This window comes from Salmo salar, chromosome 16, assembly GCF_965601325.2.
Source record: "Salmo salar chromosome 16, fSalSal1, whole genome shotgun sequence".
Lineage (NCBI taxonomy): Eukaryota > Metazoa > Chordata > Actinopteri > Salmoniformes > Salmonidae > Salmo > Salmo salar.
Window position 1 is genome coordinate 7272001 of NC_138306.1, and position 22516 is coordinate 7294516.

A 22516-nucleotide genomic window follows, 5' to 3' on the forward strand; every position below is an offset into this window, starting at 1 on the left:
GTACTTCACAAAAGACGAACTCTAAATATAGACATATAATAACAACAATAAGCCAATGTAAAACCAAAAGGCCCTTTGAAAACAGGCAACATTTAGCTGTCCAATAGCCACCCAAAAGCCTTTACAAACTAGGATAATTAATTCAAAGGATGTGGAGATGTTGAAGACGTTGAAGACCACAGTGAGTGTTATTTTGGCATTGTTCTGTAGGTTCTCTATGTTGATATGTGATGATATCAGTTGTCAGAAGCTGGGCTGCGTGGGACTCAACACTTTCCCCTCCAACCTACTTGCTCGTTGTCATAGTCACTGATTTATTTTCTAAGCACAGCCTCTTTGATAGCAGGATGAGTTATATGACTTATATTATGTACACGTATCATCCATGTAGATAACATGTGATGTGTACTCATAAGAGAGTCCTACCCTATTCAAGGCCTCTTCTAGAAAGTACACTATCCCACTGTAGGTCATCCCATCTGCTTTTTCATGAAAGTCCACTATTTTAAATCTCATAGACATCTGAAATGTACATCATTGCTTAATCACCATCTTTAGTTTCAATTTTAAGTTCAAATTTTAAGGCTCAGATATAAAACTGCCAAGCTAATATATTCTGAGATCCGACCAGATTGTAGACTATGCACACCATGGCAATGAGGCAGATGTGTAAAGCACCTTTTTAGCACAGGTTAAATCCCCCAGCCATCCACAGTACTAATGAAACACCCTGTCAGTGGTGTCGCTCTGGCTATGTCCCAAATAGCAACCGACTCCCTGTATAGTGCACTACATAGTGCTCTGGTTAAAAGTACTGCACTATATATGGAATAGAGTGCCATTGAGAACGAAGCCCCTGTCAGTGTTGTGCTGTACAGCAGCCCCCCGTGTCTCCCCCAAATGGTACCCTATAACCTGTCAGTGATATACACTTCATGACCAAAAGTATGTGGACACCTGCCCGTCGAACATCTCATTCCAAAATAACGGGCATTAATATGGAGTTGGTGCCCCCCTTTGCTGCTATAACAGCCTCCACTCTTCTAGGAAGGCTTTCCACTTGATGTTGGAACATTGCTGCTGGGACACAGGAGCATTAGTGAGGTTGGGCACTGATGTTGGACGATTAGGCCTGGCTCGCAGTCGGCGTTCCAATTCATCCCAAAGGTGTTCGATGGGGTTGAGGTCAGGGCTCTGTGAAGGCCAGTTAAGTTCTTCCACACTGATCTCAACAAACCATTCATGTATGGACCTTGCTTTGTGCACGGGGGCATTGTCATGCTGAAATAGGAAAGGGCCTTCCCCAAACTGTTGCCACAAAGTTGGAAGCACAGAATCGTCTAGAGTGTCATTGCATGCTGAAGCTTAAAAATGTCACTTCACTGGAACTAAGGGGCCTAGCCTTAACCATGAAAAACAGCCCCGGACCATTATTCAATGTACACCAAACTTTACAGTTGGCACTATGCATTCGGGCAGGTAGCGTTCTCCTGGCCTCCGCCAAACCCAGATTCGTCCGTTGGACTGCCAGATCATGATGCGTGATTCATCACTCGAGAGAACACGTATTCACTGCTCCAGAGTCCAATGGCAGAGCTTTACACCACTCCAGCTAACGCTTGGCATTGCGCATGGTGATCTTAGGCTTGTGTGCGGCTACTTGGCCATGGAAACCCATTTCATAAAGCTCCCAATGAACAGTTTTTGTGCTGACGTTGCTTCCAGTGGCAGTTTGGAACTCGGTAGTGAGTGTTGCAACCGAGGACAGACACTTTTTACATGCTATGCGCTTCAGCACTCAGTGGTCCCGTTCTGTGAGCTTGTGTGGCCTACCACTTCGCGGCTGAGCCGCACTTACCATTGACTGGGCCAGCCCTAGCAGGGCAGGAATTTGACAAGCTGACTTGTTGGAAAGGTGGCATCCTGGTGCCACGTTGAAAGATACTGAGCTCTTCAGCAAGGCCATTCTAATGCCAGTGTTTGTCTTTGGAGATTGCATGGCTGTGAGCTCAGTCTTATACACCTGTCAGCAACAGATGTGGCTGAAATAGCCAAATTCACCAATTTGAAGGTGTGTCCACATACTTTTGAATATATAGTGTATGTTCTGTACCCACCATCTCTCATTCTGTTGAGAGAGTGCAAACACACCTCTCTCTCTGTCTCTCTCTCCCTCACTTCCCTCCTCTCCTTAACACACAGAGAGCAGAATTCAAAAAGACTACTTGACAAGAGTGTGCACTGTTCTGACAGCTGCTGATGGTGAATACTAAATCACATCACCATGGGGGCACTGTAGCTAGCCTAGCATAGCACAGTCAGTGGCTAGCTTGGTACATCCACAGAAGCTCCAACCTGACTCCTGCATTTCAAATGGATTCTGACACAGGCCAAGGATACTATGTGTATGGAATAGAAAACTAGCACCGTGGAATAGATTCAGCCCTGAATAGATTCAACACCAGTGCCAAACTGTACTGCCTATGTTAGGTATAATCAGATGTCTACATCTCTTGAATTACTTCAACTGAGGAAGATGAATGCATACATATACAGTAGGCCATACAGTAAAGCAACATACACTACAGCGCATTAAAATATATCATTTTAATTTACCATTACGGATTCTTCCGCCTCCTTTATATAAGCAGCACTACACTCAACTTGAGAATAGAATTTACCCAATCCATTGTCCACGTAATAAACTCACACACACACACTTCCAACTAAAAACACTGAAAATAACTAACAGAAATACCACCTACATATGCCTTTCTCCCTTCCAGGTAAAACACTTTCCGTTAGGATCCCAGAAAACATTTCGAACCCTGTTTACAACCAGACTACCGGCTAGATATGGTCCTCGCTTCAATCCCCCCCCCCCCCCAAACACTCACACAGTGCTGTACCTCCAAAATGAACCTTCTTCCTGGATTTGGCAGTCTCTTCCATTTGCCCCCTTCTGTCCTCTCCTCAAATGGAGTGCTTCCCAGAAACGCTCACACCTCCACCTTCAAGTCCCCGTCCAAAGTCAGGATACCTCACCTCTCCACCTCTACTCCTCAGGTTAGAAAGCCTTCAGGCAACATCCCCAGAAAGTTTTACCAATCCCGGTATGTGAATATATATAGAGGCCATAACCATGTCCATAGACATGAAGAGAACAACTCTATCTGGTAATGAACAAAATCCCACGTAAGCTCCGTTCTTAGTGCAGAGAGAGAATGAGAGAGAGAGAGAGAGAAAAAAAAATTGTACAAAAAGAGAGAGGAAAAAAAATCTTGCCAAGGCCCACTCCATAGCAACCGGGCTTGTACAGTGTACAGAGGACGTTTCCATGGCAATATATCAATCAGGAATGTACATGAGTGTTACAGTATAGGGTTCATGATGCTGGTACAACTGCATGACGTTAGTAACCAAACAGAAGCAGAGATAGCCACTACTATAATATTCAGATGTTCCTTCAGTAGAAATGTCTAGAATCCTCTGTGCATTATCTTCCCTTCAGGTGAATGAAAACAGACGTATTTGTGAGGACAAGACTGGATGAAAAGTACATGCTAATTACAGCCTCGTCGACATTGCACTGTCAAATAGTGAATTATCATATCCTTCACAAACTGCATTTGTACAGTAGCACTGACTCCTATAATTCACAGATTCGGTCACAATGTACTGATTGAGTCATTGTGACTCTGTGCAGTCACTGAGTACAGCAAGTAGGTCTTTCAGGATTCACAAATATACAAAAGAAAAATCTGAACGTAAAAATAAAAGATCCCAGAAATGTTCCATATGCACACGTTTGTTTACATCCCTGTTAGACAGCATTTCTCCTTAGCCAAAATAACCCCTCCACCTGACAGGTGTGGCATATCAAGAAGCTGATTAAACAGCATGATCATTACACAGGTGCACTTTGTGCAGGGGATATTAAAAGGCCACTCTAAAATGTGCGGTTTTGTCACACAATACAATGCCACTGATTTCTCAAGTTTTAGGGGGGAGTGCAATTGGCATGCTAACTGCATGAATGTCCATCAGAGCTGTTGCCAGAGAATTTTATGTTCATTTCTCTACCACCAGCCGCCGGCAAAACGTTGTTTTAGAGAATTTAGCAGTACATCCAACCGGCCACACAACCAAAGACCACGTGTAACCACACTAGCCCAGGACCTTCACATCCGGCTTCTTCACTTGCGGGACCGTCTGAGACAAGCCACATGGACAGCTGATGAAATTGAGGAGTATTTCTGTCTGTAATAAAGTGATTTTGTGGGGAAAAACTCATTCTGATTGGCTGGGCCTGGCTCTCCAGTGGACGAACCTGGCTCCCATGTCGGTGGACCTATGCCCTCCCAGGCCCACCCATGCCTGCACCCCTGCCCAGGGCCTAAATAAATGTATTTCAGTTGACTAATATGTTGACATGCTGTGTTCAAATTTTTGTTCAGTATAGACATTATCGGACATTAAAAACATCTAGGCCAATACACATTTTAAGGGGTAAACACCAAATCTAGCCTTCTCCTATCAAGAGACCTCTCCAGTCACTGCACATTGTTCTGATACTATATAAGCCACAGGTAAGTGTCTGGAACACACACACTGGAACACATATACACACACACTGGAACACACACACACACAAACATGAGGGTCTGGAACATTCAATGGCATATCAGTGTTCTGTCAGAGCGGAGTAGCAGGCAGAATGATATCATAATGACTCATATTGTGATGCCCACACACACACACACACACACACACACACACACACACACACACACACACACACACACACACACACACACACACACACACACACACACACACACGACCCTCCCGGCCAATTGCATCACAGATGGTTTGCCAATGTTTCTCAAGCCTGCCTGACTTCTAATTTAAAACATCATTAACTTATTTCTGTACACCACCCTCCTAATCTGCCATTTAGAAGACACTTTTATGCAAAATGACCTACAGTAGTGACAGCATATATTTGGTCTTATATCTTATTTGATAAGATTGTGATGGCGAAAGTGAAAGTGTTGAAGTATTGTTTTACTCAAATGCTGCTTTTTGTAATGTGTTATAAAACGGTTGTTTGGATCCTGGATGCTGATTGGTTGATATGCGGTAGTTGTGGAACAACAACTCCCGCAAAATCAACCTGGACTCAGGCGTAGACGTAACATAGTAAAAGTAAATGTCTCTCTCTACCCATAATCCAGAAGACAGAGGTCAGGGAACCAAGGGTGAAATACACAGGTTACACATGTATCGAACATGAGGTCCGCATGCCCGCTACTGTACAGGCAAAGATAGGCTACTGTAAATGCATGTACCCTGTGGCTTAGCCTACTGAATGCAAATAATTCACGCAAACACTGTGTTGTGAAGGATGCATGTGTAGGCTGTGTACTGTGTCCTTGCTGCAGAGTGCTAATTGTGTGTGTGCCTGCCATGGCCAGAAGGCCCTTCACATATTCAGAGGGAAGTAAGAGGTAGATGCGCATGTTAGCCGTTCATGTAGACTTCCAGTCATTGCACTAACGCTAGTTAGAAACTTCCTTAAAACAGCATGCATAGACATACAACTGGTCTCCATGAGTTCATCTGAATTTGGGTAGGTAGAAAATGGTTTGCCAAAATCCCCGCACTATCCCTTTAAGGGTTTCAATAGCTACATTACTATTATGTCAGTACATCAGTGCAGCCGGATCATGCAATCATGTTGTGCTTTAAACTCAAGAGAGCCCTCATCCCCTCTGGCCTGAGCAGAGCTGCATGGCCTCATAAGCTACTGAACACTGGCTGCACTGATGTGGAAGGCATTTATTTGGACCAAAATAACTTTCAACAGAATGTTGCCCCCAGGAGCAAGGGGCACACACACACACACCACACACACACACACACACACACACACGCCGCGCACACACACACGTAGTATGCGCACAGAGTACACACACACAAATTCACACAAACTGTACAAAACTACTGTACATGCACAAAAGCAAAGGAAGAAAGCAGTCTACCAGCCAACATCTCAGACATTTTACATCTTCACTACAGTACTACAGCTGCATTGTAGTCTAGTCTCAGGTTTCTGTGTGGCTCTCTCTACCCATAATCCAGAATGACATACTAGGAGAGGTCAGGGAACCAAGCATGAAATACACAGGTTACGCATGTATCGAACATGAGGTCCGCATGCCCGCTACTGTACAGGCAAAGATAGGCTACTGTAAATGCATGTACCCTGTGGCTTAGCCTACTGAATGCAAATAATTCACGCAAACACCGTGTTGTGAAGAACGCATGTGTAGGCTGTGTACTGTGTCCTTGCTGCTGAGTGCTAATTGCATTACCAGCCTGCCATGGCCAGAAGGCCCTTCACATATTCAGAGGGTTATCGAAGCATAAGAGAGCTAAAGCTGAGACCGAGCACAGGAAAAAAAATCTCTCACAAGAATCTGATTGCTTTTTTCTTTGAAGAAACGGTGTGTGTGTGTTTGAATAAAACGATAGGTCACGAAATAACTCTTGTTATAAAGGTCAATTTCCTTCCTTTATTCCTATAATGGAGCCCTATTGAGTTGTAAAGGAGGAGAGGGATGGGCTGCGTGAGGCGAAAAATGAGGCCGTTTGGCATCAGACTTTACACTAACAACTGTTCTACCAATCAATAAAACATCCATCCTCGTAGCGCTGCGAGCGGAGATTTAGAAGTGATTTAGAACAGCATGGTGATCTGTCTTGAGAGGAGGTTTCTCCTAGTGGGCCTGGCTAGGGATCACACACACACACACACACACACACACACACACACACCAAGGACTTACATGGTTTCTCCTCCTGGACTTGGTTAGGGATATTCTCCTCCACACACTCTGCTGGGAACCACCCCAAGTTACCACGGGCACTGCCCTCCCAGAAACCACTTTCCCCTATGGAGAGCACTGGGAGGGGGGAGAGTGAGGAGGGGGGTGAAAAGAGAGAAAGAGAGAGGGTGGGGAAGGGGGAGTGAGATAGGGGGGGAAAGAGTGTGTAAGAAAAATGTAAATAGTAGTATGTAAAAGAAGAATTGACTGCATTAGTCATTATTAATCTAAAAAGACCCTAGCTCCACTCCACCAATGGGCATGTGGTCTCTTCAATGCCACTCCAGCTTACCCAACATGACAGCTGACAGGTAAATATTATGTAACCTTTGAAAAGGCACAATTGAATTTTAAAACTCAAAGTACTGAGGAAAAACACATCAGTAAACGAAATAGTCCTTTTTCCTAAGACATAAAGCTACTACTGATGTTAGAAATAGCTAGAGTAGGAGTGAGAGTAAATAACTATAGTAAATAAAATGCACTGCAGTCTTTTGCATAAATATCTTGCTTTTAACTGTTTACTTAGTTGGAAAAATAATTTTGCTAAATCTAAGCAGATTACTGATTGACTTCTTAATGACATCCTTCTGAGTGGTTGCCTTTAATTCCCCCCCCCCCCCCCCCATTAGACTATAAGAACACCCAGTACTCAAGCAGTAGAAAATGTGTCCCAATTTAAACACTACTTCGCTTTGGGATACAGCATAGAAAGACCAGGATGTTTACCTTTGACCTTGTCGTTCTTATACAGGGGGATCTCCCCTTCGGCCTGTGGTTGGTAGGACTGGGTCACCACATAGTGCTTCCCTGGCACAGCACTGTACAGCTTACGCTTGGGCCCCTGGCTGTCTATGCCATCAGAGAAAGCTTCCCGACCCCTGTGTGGGCTGGAGAGGGAGAGGGAAAAAGATTGAGGTTAAATAAAGTGATTTTCTTAAATGGAGCACAGTCTTTTGGTATAAAGCACTGTGTGGGGATATTCGGGGAACAGGATAGGGAAGAGAAAAAAGTGCAAGGTACATATTTTCACATAACAGTGAAATGATATGGGTATGTATTTAGTAGGGCTCTATAACCATGTAACTGCCGATTATGCATGAAGACCGTCATGAAAATAAAATAACTGTCATGAGCGTTTTAATAATATTACTATAAAAAAAAATGTATCATCGACTTCAATTTAAAGTTGAAAAACTTTACCCGAAAGCAGCAAAGTAAAAGTAAGCTTGGTTTACATATAACAGCCGATATAAAGAGAGACAAGAGGTGGAAAAAATATCATTTGTGTGTGGAAAGAACAGCTGACTGAAGACGGGACGCCCGGGCATTCAAAAAGATATCATGTGTGGTTGAGTCCAGCCAGGAAGGGGAGGAGAGGATAATTATTTTGAATGTATTTATTTTGTATATTTTATAACGGTGACCAATAATTGTCAACAAAATTCCATTGATCGTCACATCCCTAGTATTTAGTGAACTCTACTCAGTGAGCAGCACATCATAGTAGCTGAGGAAATTCACTGACAGGAATGAAAGGTTGTACAATGGCCCCCTCTGTCGGGCTGCTGTAAAACTGGCGGCCTACAATGTGAGATCATAGCTGGAACGGGCTCATTATCCGCACTAATGAAAGGAATATCATCAAATCTGTGTTGATCATCAATTTGCTGTTGATATATTCCATTCCCCACTCAAAAGTCTGACATTCGATAGCATGGAGAAGAGAAATATGTAGCAATTGAGAGACGTTACTATTTTTTACCAATACTGTCTAAATCTTTTCAAATCTCAGAACACCAGTACAATTTATCAAATGATTGGATAGTGCTTGGACAGTATAATTACTATGATGGTCCACTCGTATATGTTTACAATCCCTTGGACATTGTTTTATAGTGAAGCCTGAGGCAGTAACGAGGCTCTCCTCTGTTGAATACGAATGCTCCTTCTAGCTAATTAAAGCAGCGAACGCTCGCTGTCCATTCGGTTGTTTGGAGTTGCTGTACAGTGTCTGGGTCCCTCCACAGGGGCCCTATTACCACTCCTATCCCAGCCTGTGGTCCAGACCTACTCTCTACACACATCTATTCTACAACACAATGAGGAGAACAGGGAAACCAATCAGAACTATTATCCACAGAGCTCTTGGCCTTCCCCTGCTTTGTAGAGAGAAATGACACAGGGGAAGAGGACGTAGATGGAAACATTACAATGTCTTCTGCAATACAGTATGAAGTTAAGGGCCCCAAATTGAGATTCTCTTGTGCATTTAGCACAAGGGCCTTGTACAGCAAAGCTAATTTGCATAGAACATACTTTGTGGACTTTGTTTAGACTTAAAACGGGTAAACATTTTTCATCCGTCAATGTCACTGATACGAACACAGTGTAATTCAACAAGATCTACACCGAAAATGACAACACATTTTGAAGCGCCACAGAAGACATGCTGTACTCATGGAGATGATGTACTATAAACGCCTGACAACCAAGGCAGCAGCAGAGCAGTGATATGTGATGTCCTGGTATGTTCACTTCCTGTGCTCGGCCTGGGGGACGAGAGCCTACCCACCTCGCTGCTCCACCTGCTAGCCCAGGTACACAGCATGACACACACACACACACACACACACACACACACACACACACACACACACACACACACACACACACACACACACACACACACACACACACACACACACAAAGGCGATAGAGGCCAGCAGAGCGGCAGAGCGAGAGAGAAAGTGGGCCAGAGGAGAATTCCAGCTGTACATGCCCTCAGTGGCTGGTGCTTCATTAAGACTCTATAGAGACTCTGTCAAAGTCACAACCAAAGGCATCCCTCATGCTAACTACCTAGTTTAGCATCACTGTAGGTACCGAGTTTAGCATAGCCTCCTCCGCTTAACTGTAGATAGGGACTATACCTTGTAATATCTAATGTACCTACTGCGTGAACGTAAATGGTTTAATCAAGCATCCGGCCAAATTCCGCAGACCAAATTAACCGAGATTAGATAGCATACCACGTGAATCACTATTTCTGTCTAAGTCACAGCCAAAGGCATCCCTCATGCCAACTGGATAGGATAGCATAGCATAGCCTCCTATCCTTCACACTCTAAGAAAAAAGGGTTCCAAAAGGGTTTTTTAGCTGTCCCCATAGGAACAGCCTTTTTGGTTCCAGGTAGAACCCTCTTGGGTTCCATGTAGAAACCTCTGTGGAAAGGGTTCTACATGGAACCCCAAAAGGTTTTACCTGGAGCTAAAAAGAGTCAAAGGGTTCTCCTATGGGGACAGCCGAAGAGCCCTTTCAGGTTCTAGATTTTGAGAGTGTGAATCAGTATAAGGGAAAACATGACATACACATCCATTGTGTCAGAGCAGGTGCTGACTATAACAAATGATCAATACAAGTTGGAAAGAGACTCTGCAGAGTCCACACACTGAATACCATGCTCCCAGGGATCGTATACAGCGCAGTGTGTACATTTTACCTTTATTCAACTAAGCAAGTCAGTTAAGACCAAATTCTTATTTACAATGATGGCCTACCGGGGGAACAGTGGATTAACTGCCTTGCTCAGTGGCAAAAGGACAGATTTTGACCTTATCAGCTCGGGGATTCGATCCAGCAACCTTCCAGTTACTAGCCCAACGCTCTAACTACTAGGCTACCTGCTACCCCATAAAGCATGATAGGGTCTCACCAACAATACCAACATTCACGTTACATAACACTTTTGGTGTAACTACAGCAACACAATTTGAGATTTTATTTGACTTAGCACAGATGCTACACACTTTATAGCCTATAAATGCATAGGCCTAATGTCACTGCCATTCATTCACTGGTAGGTCGAAATCATAGAAACGTGACCTTTGTAAATGGCAACAGTCAAACCAATGTTGACCTTTTAGTCATGACTTTACGCTTAGTAGCCATGGTAGGGGGGGGGGGGGGGGGGTGTGTGTGTGTGTGTGTGTGTGTGTGTGTGTGTGTGTGTGTGTGTGTGTGTGTGTGTGTGTGTAGATGGCAGACCACAGTGACTGACAGCAGCTCACTGCCTGTTACACAGTCAAGCTGTCACATCAGATCCTCCAGATGCTATCGTGGCCCTACACACACTACTGTGTCGAGCCAAGCCAAGCTGTCTTGAGCTGGCTTGGTTACACATCCACCATAGTTGCTGTAAATGTGCTGGAGCCAGCACAGTTTGGTTGGGGTCGACACAATAGTGTGAAACATTTTAATAGTGGGAAAAAGAGAGTCTGGGGGATCTGCTAGAATACTGGGCATCAAATTTAGCAGTGTGATGCAACCAATATGTGAAAACGGCACCGGATTGCTGCATGATGGAAAGACTATGGAGATAAGGTTAGGCTAACAGACAGGTCTAGGTACTTTAGTGTCTACATAGCTATAGTGTCGTGTAGGGTTGTGACGGTCATTAAATAGCAACGGGACACTCTTGTGTTGCCATATACCAAATTGGAAGAACACAAGGGTATTGTACTGTGCACGTGTGCTATGGACGGTACGAGACGTAAGAGAAACTTATGAGCGGGATGAATAATAGATCATAAAAAAACTGCCGACGGTGTAAATAACCCAGTGAGAGGTTTATAGGGCACAAGCTACCAACTACCAGCTAGATAACCACCCGTACAAACTATAAAAAGGCACGTCCTTGTTTACCACCAACCAACCATGGTTGATGACCTGTGTCTCAAATGGCACCATATTCCAATCCCTATATAGTCCACCACTTTTAACCACAGCCCATAGACCTCTGGTCAAAGTAGTGCACTATGTAGGGAATAGGGTGCTATTTGGGGCACAGTCCTGGCTACCAGCTACCCGCCTCTACAAACTACAAAGAGCAAGTCCTTGTTTACCAGCAACCAACCCTGGTCGGCGACATGCTCAAACCCACCCGCCTGTGTTCCAAATGGCATCCTATTCTATATATAGTGCACTACTTTTGACCAGGGCCCATAGGGCTCTGGTCAAAAGTAGTGCACTATGTAGGGAATAGGGTGCCATTTGGGATGGAGTCATGCACAAACCCTTCCCCTCATACCCTGAACCAAAGACAGTGATTACATAAGGATGTTAAATTTGGAAGAGGCAGTCGTGGGTAGAGGTATTTATGCAAAACAAGAACAGGAAGAAAATAGGTCCTCCAACAGCAGCATCAGCCAATGGTTGTGTCTGAATATTGTCACAATGTGTCTATTTTTGATCTACTGCTATGCTGAGGCAAAAACAGATGAGTGTTCATGTAACACTCACTGTCATGGTAAATAATTGCTTCTTTTAAGGTATCATGTCAGGATATATCAGCTTTTCAAGGAAACCGAGTGGCTCAGTTAGTAGAGCATGGCACTTGCAAAGCCAGGGTTGTGGGTTCAATTTCCACGGGGACCAGTATGAAAAATGTATGCACTCACTACTATAAATTGCTCTGGATAAGATTGTTGGCTAAAATGAGGAAATCAGAAGGAATGGGCAATACGTGTGAGCTGTTTGTCATTGCTCTTTCTAGGTACAGTACGTAAACCAAGATAGAGCATCTACTACAGTACCAAGTACATCAAAAGCAATAATGTAGGTGTATTACCTAATACAGTTAAAATAGCAGACTTTAACCCTGCACAGTTATTTAGCACAAGTACTGTCTACGCCTTAGAACTAAATACAGAAAATAATGTATTTTCTATTGACCTCTGAATCATCTTTGTCCACACGGACAACAGTAATGTAATAGCAAACAGCAATTATCCGATCACATCCGAAATACACTACAGCTGTTAGCGCTTTGCTTTGGTCCGCAGTTGGAGGATATTATCTAACACACCGTGGAGTAAGCTAGTTAGCTGCTAAAACACATATGCACCATATGGCAGTAATGGCCATAGCAACCACTCCAGTAACTAGGGAGGAACTAACGGCGTCCCATTTTAACTGCTCTATTCCAGTAACGGTGCCAGTAATAATGTATTCATACACCAGTAAGCCTGCTGACCTGGCTGAGAGGAGGCCGAGTGAAGGCAATCACAATAACTCATTATGCGTCCTGAACATGGGCTGAACACGGGTAAGCGAAGGGGAGAAAAAAAGGTCAAATTTCCATAGGATCATTTATTATGTGACATCTGTCATTTTTAGATTCAATTTAGATGAATTTCCATTTTCCTTTTATGTGAGCAGTGAGTAATTGGCATGGCCCACTTACTGAGCCTGCTCTGCTCTCCACAGACCCCCTGCTAGGTGAAGAGATTCACACATTCACACGCAAACACACATCGTCATTAACATGGACCAAAAATGGTCTCAACTCAAATCTGGTGGTACATCACGGTGACAATGACAGATGTGAAGTAGGAGGGTGGGGGTATATGTGATAAGACCGTGATCCAGGGTATATCTGGGGTAGGGGGTTGGAGTATAAAATTAAGTAAACCAACAGAAAGCAGTTTGCGGAAGTAGGACTGGGGTATTGTTCATGAAGAGTAACAGTTATCACGATTGGCATTGGGAATCCATACACATAAACCAAGTCGCAGTGGGACAGCTGTACTGCCAAGCTTCTCCTCTGTCTGCCTGTAATTCCTCTCACCCTATTCCCTGTATAGTGTACTACTTTTGACCAGGGCCTCACTCATCCCAACGGAACAAACCCTTCCCTCCCCTGTCTGCAACAGAAACCCCCACTCCAACATCCCTACTTTCATAAGAGTGACTGATTAGACCGATGGTGGAGCACATCTAGAATCTCTACTCCCCCAAGATACAGTGAACACCAGGGACTGTTTTTGGGCCAACATCCACACACATCCATGAACAAACATCCACACTCTCATGAGAGAGACTGATCCGACCTACAGTGAGTGCCACACATCTACCATCTCTATTCCCCAAGCTGCCATGTGCACCAGGGACTCATTTGGGCCAGATTTTCTGGGCCAAAATCCTTCTTTGTAACTGCACTTTGTTTGTAGAGGTTCTGTAAACTACCAAGGGCACTAATTGGAAAGTCACACCCTATAGCAGTCGCACCCTAAAGTTGGTGACATGGTTTAACTAAAAGGAGGGCTAGTAAGCCTGGGCAGCCCCATAACAAATCAGGGCCCACCCATAAGTATTGAGTTATCAATATGGGCTGGGCCCCCCCCCCCCTAAAAAAAATCCACGATTTAACTTTGGGCACCAGCAAAAGAAGTTGGGAGCCCTCAAGAGTCAATGTATAACTCAAACCCTGGTTGGTGACTGACCTGGGCTGTCGCTGAGGGGTCTGTCTCCGTGCTTCCTCCCCCAGGCGCCCCAGGGAAGGTGAGCGGGGAGGGCGGGGAGCCCCCTTCCCCATGGTCCTGACTGTTCCATTGGGGCTGGGCATCTGTTGCTGCTGGGGCCGACGGGGGGAGAGGCTACGCAGGGGAGAGTGGCTTGGGGACGGCAGGGGTGACCGGTTGTTCACGTTCAGGTTGTTGTCGCTGTTGGAGCGCAAGAGCGTCGGCCGTGGTGCAGCGAGGGTGCTCCGTGGGGCTTGCTTGCGCCGGGCAGGTTGGGCCGGCGCCTCTCGGAAAGGCACTGGAGGAAGGGAGGGATTAGACCAAGTTTCATTATGGTAGAGTATTACGTCAGATTCTTCATTGTTCCTCTGAAACTCAAATAGAAGCAGGTCAGTAAGCAGATTACTCTACACACACACACACACACACACACACACACACACACACACACACACACACACACACACACACACACACACACACACACACACACACACACACACACACACACACACACACACACACACACACACACACAAACTTCAATTAACAACCTTGAGGCATTAAACATCTTGACCCTCAGTGAAGATGCAAGGAGAGCTCCAAACGCGCTGGGCTCACAGCCTCAGAACAGGCTGCCTGGCTGGCTGTGGAGAGGACTCTATTCCACTCCAGCTATAATAGGAGCCTTGGTGGAATTCCCCTGTGTTTGAAGCAGCGCACAGTGCACACAGCTGAAGCATGATTAATGATGATGTTTATTTCTCCGCTGCCTTCTAAACACCAAGGAGGAAGAGGAGGCTTATATACAGCATCCACATGATTTAACCCTGCAAAGACAGGCCACTTAGTGAGAGAGAAGACACTGCTTTGTAAAACAACCAAAATCACAGTACACTGTCCAAGGAAAAGGGTCATCTATTTAAAACATCTCCAAAAGACGTCGTACAAAAACAAGTCTATGCATTCCCCCTGAGGAAGATTCAAATCCTGATTGCACAATGTAAAGCAGTGCCAGTGAACCTCCAAAACTCTGTGAAAATATCCACAATAAAGTGTACGCACGTGAGGTATAAAGAGAGGAAAGGTAAGGGAAAGGTAAAATGCCCAACCCACCACTACCTGAACAAGACAGATCCTACACCCTCTTCACCTCTCTCCCAATAATGGTGATATCTGAACGGACTATCATCAACGGAAGAGGCAAAGCGAATACAGTTATGGTGATATGCTTGGATCTGCTTAATAAAGTGACATATCCTAACAAATGTGTTCTCTGTGTGTCTGTATGACCGTTCAATATAACTCCATCTCTTCTGCAAAAACTCTCAGATTCAATTTACAATTCACCTGTCGCAAAAAGTCAGTTCACTCTGTAGAGTCATGTATTGTGAGTTGTTGACATTGATCATTATTCGTCGAATCAAGCTACAGTACCAACAACCTAGGATGCGCTCTACAGTATATCCTGTAAACAGACATTACTTTCCCAGGCTGTGTTCTTTGAAAACCGTGGACCAAAATAGTTAACATCCTCTTGAGACTTTTTGAAGCAGTTATGAAAGCAGCCATCAATATTTAGATTAGCAAAACAAGTTACACAACGGTAACTATTAGTGATTCAACAATTGCCTTAGTTAATGAACAGTTGCTACTAAAATTACATGCTGATTTTTGTTAAGCTAGAACTACCATATCAATTAAAAGGCATGCCACAATGTACAGTATAGAACTCATTCTCTCAGCTTCTGTACGCCACACAAACTTTCAGTCACCACTCAAAACATTGAAAGCCATCAAATTCCTCCAAATCAACTACAACAGCTTACCTTCTTTCTTCAAGGCATTCAGAAAAGACTTCATTTTCCCTCTTTTCCTTATTGCTTAATTATTAATGGAAATGTGGAGAAAGAGTGAATATGAAATGTATCCGAGTTTTGTAGCGTGAAAAAGCAGCAGCGAATAGTTCCAGTGGTATAGAGAGTCACAATGGGAGGGAGAGAGATTGACTGGGCAGGGAGGTAGGCAGGGACGGAGCCAGGCAGTCAGGCACACTGGTGACAGAGAGAGCCCACCCCACATGATTCCGCTTGTCACTGACTATGAGGATGGGTGCACAATGCACCAGCTCCACACATATCCCTTTCCCCCTCTCTCTCACACACAGACACTCTCTCTCTCTCTCTCTCTCTCTCTCACAGACACTCTCTCTCTCTCTCTCTCTCTCTCACAGACTCTCTCTCTCTCTCTCTCTCTCTCTCTCTCTCACAGACTCTCTCTCTCTCTCACACACTCTCACACACTCTCACACACTCTCACACACACACACACACACACACACAGACACACACACACACAGACACACACACACACACAGACAGACACAATCTCGTTCTCTCTCACACACAATCTCGCTGTCTCTCACAGACACACACTCTCTCTCTCTCGGACACACACTCTCGCTCTCTCTCACATACACACTCTCGCTCTCTCTCACATACACACTCTCGCTCTCTCTCACAGACACACTCTCGCTCTCTCACAGACACACTCTCGCTCTCTCTCACAGACACACACTTCTCTCTCACAGACACACACTTCTCTCTCACAGACACACTCTCGCTCTCTCTCACAGCTTCACCCAGGTTCACAGCTCATAGACAAGCAGCACAGGATATCAGGCTTGACTTGAAGCAGCAAGAGTATGTCCATTATTATAATCATCACAGATTGGGAGAATTCAACTAAACCACATCAACTATGATTATTATCATTAGCACTGCCAGCTGTATCAACTAGAGTACGTGCGGCATTAATTAAAACTACTTCAATAACAAGTTAATGATATTGCCATAGATGACAGGACAGGCACATTTTCAATATGTGACTGTCAAACATGGTGAAGAGATGCGTCGCTTGCAATCCCATAGCACCCAAATGAGACATGCAATGTTCAGTGGGAGATGGGATTTTAACCCTTGCTTTCGCGGGAACAGCTGTATCGGAAACAAACCCTTTGTGTTGCTAGGCAACCTTAGCGAGGATGTCTAAATTTGTCACTTGCAAGTTGCTTGTTGGTTGTGAAATGATCTGACTCCTTACGTATATTATGGTGTGTTTCCACTGCCCTTGCAACCAATCATTGACAGTACAAGACACATTCCAAATCCAATGGGAATGTGATAGAAATTAAGAAATGTTCTGATATTATAAAATGTTATAATGTCAGACTCAGCACCTCTTCAGAATACCTTTGGGACTTTCATTGGGGAAACAACATAATGAATTCAGAGACTGGCATTTGGAAATACCCCTACCATCAACATTGCTCAAAATCTATCTCAAACCATTGGTGTGGTCATTGGTTGCCTAGCTAAATAAATATATAGGAATCAGTCCGTTTAATGCAACATTTTCACTTACTCTGATGGTTTAGGAAATGATAATGATGGCTCTATACTAGATCCCGTGCCGTAAAATGTGCTGTCTATGACGAATTTCAAAGCATTATGACTTCAAACCAGCTTAAAATCTAACTGTGGATGGGGGAATCCCTATGGATCACCTCTTTGCTTCTCCGGTATACAGACAGCTAGATACAGCGCCTTGCAAAAGTATTCACCACCTTGGCGTTTTTTTCCATTTTGTTGCATTACAACCTGTAATTTAAATGGATTTTTATTTGGATTTCATGTAATGGACATACACAAAATAGTCCAAATTGGTGAAGTGAAATGAAAAAAAAAAGAAGAAAAGTGGTGAGTGCAGACAGTTGAAGTCAGAAGTTTACATACATTTAGGTTGGAGTCATTAAAACTCGTTTTTCAACCACTCCACACATTTCTTGTTAACAAACTATAGTTTTGGCAAGTCGGTTAAGACATCTAATTTGTGCATGACACAAGTCATTTTTCCAACAATTGTTTACAGACAGACTATTTCACCTATAATTCACTGTATAACAATTCCAGTGGGTCAGAAGTTTACATACACTAAGTTGACTGTGCCTTTAAACAGCTTGGAAAATTCTAGAAAATTACGTCATGGCTTTAGAAGCTTTTGATAGGCTAATTGACATTATTTGAGTCAATTGGAGGTGTACCTGTGGATGTATTTCAAGGCCTACCTTCAAACTCAGTGCCTCTTTGCTTGACATCATGGGAAAATGAAAAGAAATCAGTCAAAGACCTAAAAAAAAAGATTGTAGACTTCCACAAGTCTGGTTCATCCTTGGTAGCAATTTACAAATGCCTGAAGGTACCACATTCATCTGTACAAACAATAGTACGCAAGTATAAACACCATGGGACCAGGCAGCCGTCATACTGCTCAGGAAGGAGACGCGTTCTGTCTCCTAGAGATGAACGTACTTTGGTGCGAAAAGTGTAAATCAATCCCAGAACAACAGCAAAGGACCTTGTGAAGATCCTGGAGGAAACAGGTACAAAAGTATCTATATCCACAGTAAAACGAGTCCTATATCGACATTACCTGAAAGGCCGCTCTGCGAAGAAGAAACCACTGCTCCAAAAACACCATAAAAAAGCCAGACTATGGTTTGCAACTGCACATGGGGACAAAGATCATACTATCTGGAGAAATGTCCTCTGGTCTGATGAAACAAAAATAGAACTGTTAGGCCATAATGACCATCGTTATGTTAGGAGAAAAAAGGGGGATGCTTGCAAGCCGAAGAACACCATCCCAACCGTGAAGCACGGGGGTGGCAGCATCATGTTGTGGGGGTGCTTTGCTGCAGGAGTGACTGGTGCACTTCACAAAATAAATAAAATGTGGAAGGAAAATTATGTGAATATATTGAAGCAACATCTTAAGACAGTTAAAGCTTGGTCGCAAATGTGTCTTCCAAATGGACAATGACCCCAAGAATATTTCCAAAGTTGTGGCAAAATGGCTTAAGGACAACAAAGTCAAGGTATTGGAGTGGCCATCACAAAGCCCTGACCTCAATCCTATAGAAAATGTGTTGGCAGAACTGAAAAAGCGTGTGCAAGCAATGAGGCCTACAAACCTGACTCAGTCAGGAGGAATGGGCCAAAATTCACCCAACTTATTGTGGGAAGCTTGTGGAAGGCTTCTCAAAACGTTTGACCCAAGTAAAACAATTTAAAGGCAGTGCTACCAAATACTAATTGAGTGAATGTAAACTTCTGACCCACTGGGAATGTGATGAAAGAAATAAAAGCTGAAATAAATCATTCTCTCTACTAATATTCTGACATTTCAAATTTTTTAAATGAAGTGGTGATCCTAACGGACCAAAGACAGGAAATGTTTTTGAGGATTAAATGTCAGGAATTGTGAAAAACTGAGTTTAAATGTATTTTGCTAAGGTGTATGTAAACTTCCGACTTCAACTGTTGGTATTCACCCCCTTTGCTATGAAGCTCCTAAATAAGATCTGGTGCAACCCAATTACCTTCAGAAGTCACATAATAAGTTAATTAGTCCACCTGTGTGCAATCTAAGTGTCACATGATCTGTCACATGATCTCAGTATATATACCTGTTCTGAAAGGCTCCAGATTCTGCAACACCACTAAGCAAGGGGCACCACCAAGCAAGCGGCTCCATGAAGACCAAGGAGCTCTCCAAACAGGTCAGGGACAAAGTTGTGGAGAAGTACAGACCAGGGTTGGGTTCTAAAAAAATATCAGAAACTTTGAACATCCCACAGAATACCATTAAATCCATTATTAAAAAATTGAAAGAATATGGCACCAGAACAAACCTGCCAAGAGAGGGCCACCCACCAAAACTCACAGACCAGGCATGGAGGGCATTAATTGGAGAGGCAACAAAGAGACCAAAGATAACCCTGAAGGAGCTGCAAAGCTCCACAGCGGAGATTGGAGTATCTGTCCATAGGACCACTTTAAGCCATACACTCCACAGAGCTGGGTTTTACGGAAGAGTGGCCAGAAAAAAAATAAGCAAACATGTTTGGTGTTCGCCAAAAGGCATGTGGGAAACTTCCCAAACATATGGAAGAAGGTACTGTGGTCAGATGAGACTACAATTGAGCTTTTTGGCCATCAAGGAAAACGCTATGTTTGGCGCAAACCCAACACCTCGAGAACACCATCCGCAGTGAAGCATGGTGGTGGCAGCATCATGCTGTGGGAATGTTTTTCATCCGCAGGGACTGGGAAACTGGTCAGAATTGAAGGAATGATGGATGGCGCTAAATACAGGGAAAGTCTTGAGGGAAACCTATTTCAGTCTTCCAGAGACTTGAGACTGGGACGGAGGTTCACCTTCCAGCAGGACAATGACCCTAAGCATACTGTTAAAGCAACACTGGAGTGGTTTAAAAACTTCTTGTGGATCATTGGGACGCTAGCGTTCCATCTGGCCAACATCCGGTGAAATCGCAGAGCGCGAAATTCAAATTAAATTACTATAAATATTTAACTTTCATGAAATCACAAGTGCAATACATCAAAATAAAGCTTAACTTGTTGTTAATCCAGCTGCCGTGTCAGATTTCGAAAATACTTTACGGCGAAAGCAAACTGTGCGATTATCTGAGGACAGCGCCCAGCACACAAATGCATAACAAATCATTTTTAACCAGGGAGTTGCGACACGAAAGTCAGAAATAGCGATATAATATATGCCTTACCTTTGAAAATGTTATTCTGTTGGCACTCCAAAATGTCCCAGATACATTACAAATGGTCCTTTTGTTCGATACAGTCCTTCTTTATATCCATAAAAACTCAGTTTAGCTGGCGCGCCTCAGTCAATAATCCACTCGGTTTCCTTCCTTCAAAATGCATACAAAATGCATACAAAAAACACTACAGCCAAAATGGGAGCCAATACAACTTCTCCCTAATTTAAAAAAAAAACTGCCTAAAACTCTTTCTAAAGACTGTTGACAACTAGTGGAAGCCCTAGAAACTGCAATCGGGGGCGATTTCACCCTATTGTAAAAGTGCCAGCCATTGAAATCAGTGGTATGCTGAATTAAAAAAAAACAATAATGGTTTGTCCTCGGGGTTTCGCCTGCCATTTCTGTTCTGTTATCGTCACAGACATTATTTTAACAGTTTTAGAAACTTTAGAGTGTTTTCTATCTATATGCATATCCTAGCTTCTGGGCCTGAGTAGCAGGCAGTTTACTTTGGGCACGCTTTTCGTCCAGATGTCAAAATACCACCCCCTATCCCAAAGAAGTTAAGGGGAAACATTTAAATGTCTTGGAATGGCCTCTTCAAAACCCAGACCTCAATCCAATTGAGAATCTATGGTATGACTTAAAGATTGCTGTACACCAGCGGAACCCATCCAAATTGAAGGAGATGGAGCAGTTTTGCCTTGAAGAATGGACAAAACCCCAGTGGCTAGATGTGCCAAGCTTATAGAGACATACCCCAAGAGACTTGCAGCTGTAATTGCTGCAAAAGGTTGCTCTACAAAGTATTGACTTTGGGGGGGTGAATAGTTATGCACGCTCAAGTTTTCTGTTTTTTAGTGTTATTTCTTGTTTGTGTTACAATAAAAAATATTTTGCATTTTCAAAGTGGTTGGCATGTTGTATAGATAAAATTATACATACACCCCAAAAATCCATTTGAATTCCAGGTTGTAAGGCAACAAAATAGGAAAAATGCCAAGGGGGGTGAATACTTTCACAAGCCACTGTAGCAACCTGACAACCACCGCTCTTCTCTCCAAGGAATAACATTAACTCTTCAAAACCTGAACATTTGCATTAAAACATCAACCACTCAATCAATCAAACACAACACAAATCAATGAGCAGCTTGTGCTGGAATAGATCAATCGCAAAGAGTGTAAAATACTGAGGAACCATCTTGTTTGAGCATCACAAACCCCGAGTGATGGATCCATAGAGACAGGAAATGAGATAGAACACTTCTGGCATCGCATGAATCACCACATAGATCAGTGATACAGTAGATCATACAATGACGCAAGGCAGATAATTGTTCACAGGACATTGATGTAAACAACACTAATGAGTTAAAAATGTTTTGAGAAAAATAACCATCAATGCCTAGATGTATACTATATAAAGAGGCTACCTCCCTACCCATGAGTCTCCCATCATCATCATCATCGAGGAACCGAAGATTCAGATCCCCTAAGCCTATTATCACATGGATCTGGGAACCATGGCAACCACTGGGTAGCTATATGTGACAATGATTTACATAGTTGACTGTTGAACAAGGCAGATACTATAGGTTTTCAGGTCATGACTGTATGCAGAAGTGTCATGCCCATAAGGGGCAGTAGGGCACATGCCCCCTCAGATTTGTCAGTAATTACAA

General features: G+C 43.5%; 1 protein-coding gene across 1 annotated transcript in view; it reads right to left on the reverse strand.

Moving 5' to 3' along the window:
* Positions 1-22516, reverse strand: part of shank2b (SH3 and multiple ankyrin repeat domains 2b) — a 136250-nt gene that overhangs the window by 74704 nt on the left and 39030 nt on the right. The window contains exons 10-12 of the mRNA XM_082962492.1: positions 14175-14490; positions 7620-7780; positions 6852-6968 (exon numbers count right to left, since the gene is read on the reverse strand). Of these exons, the coding sequence (XP_082818618.1) occupies positions 6852-6968; positions 7620-7780; positions 14175-14490 (594 nt within the window). The remainder of the gene's footprint in view (positions 1-6851; positions 6969-7619; positions 7781-14174; positions 14491-22516) is intronic.